This window comes from Octopus bimaculoides, chromosome 4 (genome assembly GCF_001194135.2).
Source record: "Octopus bimaculoides isolate UCB-OBI-ISO-001 chromosome 4, ASM119413v2, whole genome shotgun sequence".
NCBI classification, from domain to species: domain Eukaryota; kingdom Metazoa; phylum Mollusca; class Cephalopoda; order Octopoda; family Octopodidae; genus Octopus; species Octopus bimaculoides.
The window spans coordinates 121,157,160-121,161,993 of NC_068984.1; the positions used below are offsets into that span (position 1 = coordinate 121,157,160).

At 34.7% G+C, this 4,834-nt stretch overlaps 1 protein-coding gene across 2 annotated transcripts in view; it reads left to right on the forward strand.

Annotated features, from left to right (window-relative positions):
- Nucleotides 1-4,834, forward strand: part of LOC106868129 (contactin) — a 76,701-nt gene that overhangs the window by 42,608 nt on the left and 29,259 nt on the right. For both annotated transcript variants that reach the window (XM_052967403.1, XM_014913259.2), the window contains 3 exons: nt 261-445; nt 1,885-2,154; nt 2,747-3,034. In XM_052967403.1, coding sequence (XP_052823363.1) covers nt 261-445; nt 1,885-2,154; nt 2,747-3,034 — 743 coding nt within the window. The remainder of the gene's footprint in view (nt 1-260; nt 446-1,884; nt 2,155-2,746; nt 3,035-4,834) is intronic.

Sequence of the window (4,834 nt, forward strand, 5' to 3'; positions counted from 1 at the left end):
GTAGCACTGTCTGCCATTTGTTCATTGAGTGCTCTATGTATTTTATGATAATTGGTGCCACCTTGTTTATGGCTAGTGTTTCCAGAATCCACGTGTGGGGAACACTGTCGAAAGCCTTTTGGTAGTCCACCCAGGCCATACTGAGGCCTTTCTTCTTTCTGCGGCTGTCTTCAGTTATGGCTTTATTGATCAATAATTGATCTTTATTATTATTATTATTATTATTATTATTATTACTAAATTTTCTTCTTACATTTTAGAAATAAAATGATCTACAGTTGGAGCAAAGTTGAAGGAGAATTCTCTGATCGAGTAATTTTAAATGATCTCAACCGAGTATTGCTGATAAAAGAAGCTAGGTGGGAAGACGAAGGACAATATAAATGTACTGTACAACATGGCCAAATAATACAAGACGAGAAGGTATATTCCCTTCGCTTCCAAAGTGAGTAGTATATAACATTCTTTTTATCTTTTTTTTTAATAGTTATATTTATCAAATTTACTTTTAGATGTCTTAGTTATTGTTTCGTGTCCTATGCTAAGATGACTTGAAAATAAACAGATGAACTTTGGCTGAATTGCTAATTCATTAGGACGCGTTATCATGAATCAATTTTTTTTACTTAATTTCAGCTGATATGAAAGAGGTGTTTACCATAACTTCATTACACTTAAGCAAGAAATTATTTGATTTAAACTGAATCTTTTTTTCTGATGGAATACGAAACTTTTTTCCTTTGTCAAATCCATACTTGTTGCAAAGTGTCCAATGGACAAGCCTTGCTATTTTGTCGTGGCGTTTCTTATATTCTTTCTGGGCTAGTGGCGTACATTGGCTGGTAATATGCCATACGGTTTCACCATTTTGTCCACAGATTCTGCACTTATCACTTTCTGGTGTGTTGTCTACTCTGTATTTTATGAAATTTGTTCTTAGTGCTTGCTCTTGAGCAGCATAGATTAGAGCCTCCGTTCCGATTTTAAATCATTTTTAGTAATCCACAGCCATCTTTTTTCTCTGTCTGACTTATCTTCATTCTTTTCTTTACCCCTCTATTTTCAGTTTCATTCGTTTTCAATTGTTTGTACAGGTTTTATCTTCGCAATCTTTCATCCTACACAAGCCTTTTTTTTTTTTTTTTTTTTTTTTTTGACTAGTATTATCGACTCTGATAAGTGAAAGCAAAGTTTTCTTCGGAAGAATTTGAACACAGAATGTAAAGAACCGAAACGAATAATGCTCTAACGATTCTGCCAATCAATCAACCGTCCTAACAGCAATAAATATAATATAACTATATTCAATACAAGTACAAATCCGAAAATTTGGGGCGAAAAGGATTAATAGATTAAATCGGTCCCAGCACTTCGTTGGTGCTTTATTTTATCGGCCCTGGAAGGACGAAAGATAAAGCTGGTCCCGACAAGATTTTAACTTAGAATTTGAACAAAAGTTGCAAGCCATTTTATCGGACGTTTAATAATTCTGCCTATCCACGATCCCTCACAAGAATGAATACAATAATCATTAATAATAAATTGTTTCCAATTTAAATACCAGAAATTTTGAAGGAACACTGTTAGTCTATACAATCTACCCCGGTATTTTGTTGAAACCTTATTTTATTGACCCCGCTCCAGAGGGATGAAAGGCAGAGTTCATCTCGGGGGGAACTAAACTCAAAAGGTAAAGAGCTGTAACAGTGTTCCTTCAAAATTTCTGGTATTTAAATTGGAAACAATTTATTATTAATAATTATTGTATTCATTCTTGTGAGGGATCGTGAATAGCCTTTTTTTTACCGATGCTTTAGTGATTTTGTCAATCCACCGCCCTTACAAAAATAAATATAATTATAGTTGTAATATTCTCTTTTGTAGGTAAACCAATAATGACTATGCCTCTAAAGCCTCAGTTTGTTGATATTGATTCCAAAGTAGTATGGCACTGTGAAGCCTTCAGTAAGCCAAATCCTTCTTATACTTGGTACAAGAACGGAATCCTTCTTCTTTCTTCAGAAGATGTAGTTATATCAGCCAATATACTTATTATTAATGTTGCCAAAAAAGGACATCACGATGGAATGTACCAGTGTGTTGCTTCAAATAAATATGGCGAAACATACAGTTCAGCACAACTGTCGGTATTAGGTAAGGCCACATTTTATATATTTCGAAATGACTACTTCTATTTATATAGCTCGTTATCTCTATTATTTGGCAGTTCATCAAAAGTTACTATTGTAGATGTGGTGACACTACTGGAGACAAGCCTTTGTTTATTATTATTATTATTATTATTATTATTATTATTATTATTATTATTATCATCATCATCATCATCATCATTATTATTACTATTATACATGTCACTGCCTGGAATCGAACTCGGAATCTTGGGGTTAACAACAAACAAGATGAGGACAAATATCCGTCAAATGTTAATAATGCAAATAATATCATCGACAATAGTTCTTGAAAAGTACCAACTTTTCTTTTAATCAAAACCGAAAGAATAAAAGGCAAAGTTTATCTCAGAGTCCAAACCCCGCCGAGTTTAACTTCGCTTTTCATGCATCCGGAGTCGATTAAATAAAGTCCAGTACAAGGAACAATGATACCGACAAGTTACATCCACATAAATTTGCTGGCTTTTTGCCTAAATCAGATGCCATTATTATTGTTGTTGTTGTTATTGTTATTGTTGACATTATTGATAATGAGCATCATCATTTGTTTTCAGCTTTCAAACCCAATTTCCTCCGAAGTAAAGCGTTAACAAATATAAAAGGTGCCATGGGCGGCAATATTACACTTCTGTGTGAGGCAGAAGGAGCTCCTCAGCCAAATATAACATGGAAACAGAACGGCAAAGAAATAATGAACCATCTTACTGCTTCACGAATACAACAACTGCCAAATGGTTATTTGCGCATCCAGAAACTTAATGCAAACGACCAAGGAATATATTCGTGCACGGCTAGCAACAAATACGGACAGGCAGATTTGACTTTTAACATAATCGCTACAGGTATGAGTTTCTTTTTCGATTACCTTATGTTTAGTGGTGTCAGAATTTTAAAATAATTATCAAATATTATTTTGTTGATGATGATGAACTTCAACTCGATCAGGCCTGTATTCTAAAGCATTCCAACCGTGACGATCCCGTCATTTTAGTCGCTTTATTTATGATGTCCCTTCGCTATTCATGTAAGCAAGATGTGATTTGAGGGAGGTTTCACTTCTAATTTTAGCAGCTAGCACAGCCACACTTTGACTTGTTAGTGCAAAACAATCCAGCTGATATATTTTAATTTACGTTTGTAACATAGACAGATACGTGGATGGAAGGATGGATGGATGGATGGATGGATGGATGGATGGATGGATGGATGGATGGATGGATGGATAGATGGATGGCTAGATGGATGGGCGGATGGGTATTGATAAATAGATGCATGAATGGATTTTAATATTTCGCTTTGGCAAAGGGATACTAAAAGCCCGGTGTTAGAATTCAATATGCATATACTTCAGAATAAAGCATTAGCCGAGTACAATGCCTAATATGAAATTAAATAAATGGCAAAAGAACAGGAAATTATGCAAAACTGAGTAACTGTGCACCTTTGTGTAGTTTCCACGGAACTAGCAGAAAAAACTGAAAGCTAATGAAATACATTCTATAATTACCTGTTCTGTTGCAATTTATTTAATGTGTATGTATATATATATATATATATGTGTGTGTGTGTGTGTGTGTGTGTGTGTGTGTGTGTGTGTGTGTGTGTGTGTGTGTGTGTGTGTGTGTATGTGTGTCTGTGTGTGTCTGTGTCTGTGTCTGTGTGTGTGTACGTATGTATGTATTTGTAATATTTATGTAACATATGGTATAATCATAAACGCGGCAAATTTTAGCCATTTCTCCGCAGACTGAAAACAAAAATGAGGAACAACCTTAATCGATTTTCGAACCTTATTGGGTTCTCATCAGAGGCGTCTACATCATTCTGACAGTCTAGGTATAAGTATACATCATCAAATTTAGAAAGTTCGAGAAAACCTGTTTTTATATATAAATATATATGTATACTGGTCATACATAAGTATATACGAATTTTATTTATAAATTTACAGATTCATATCTGTATTTACTTTTCGTCATAAGTCTTTTAAAATAAATTTCTTATATTCAATAATTGTAACGTACCATTGTTTTGAAAAGTCGAAGTATTTCGGGAAGAGAAACAGAGAGTGAGAGAGAGAGGGGGACGAGGAAGGGAAACCGTGAAGCATGGCCACAGTCTTGGGGCTGAAACGTATAAAAGAATGAAAGAATATAAATAATATAATATTTATCCCCACTTAAAGGTATGTTCTATTAGAACAGATTATACAGCGGTAGTTATCATGAAAGAAACTATCATATTGGCTTTTGGTGCAAAAAGTGCCTGCGTTTATATCTAAAGTCTGCTTATGCCTACACACCGCTTGGTGCTGATACTGCAGTAGTTTTCTGATCTGGCAGTCTAATGGCGCAGTTCGGTCAATATTGTTGAGTATGTTTTAATTAAAGTTGAGGCTTTTAATTAAGTCTGCTCAGAGTTGCCTCTCTTCGGTCTTTCCCATTCATAACGGCTAAAGAGCTAGAAACGCGTCTGGGAATCTGACATGGAGCAACGGTGGGAAAATATGGTGTCTTTACAACTTTTTACTGTAACAGGGTGCTTTTCTCCATGGGAACCGTAATTTGCCACTAGAAGCTGAAATATGTCACAAGCATTTTAACTAACGTAAAGTTCGAATATATATGTGTATGTATATATAT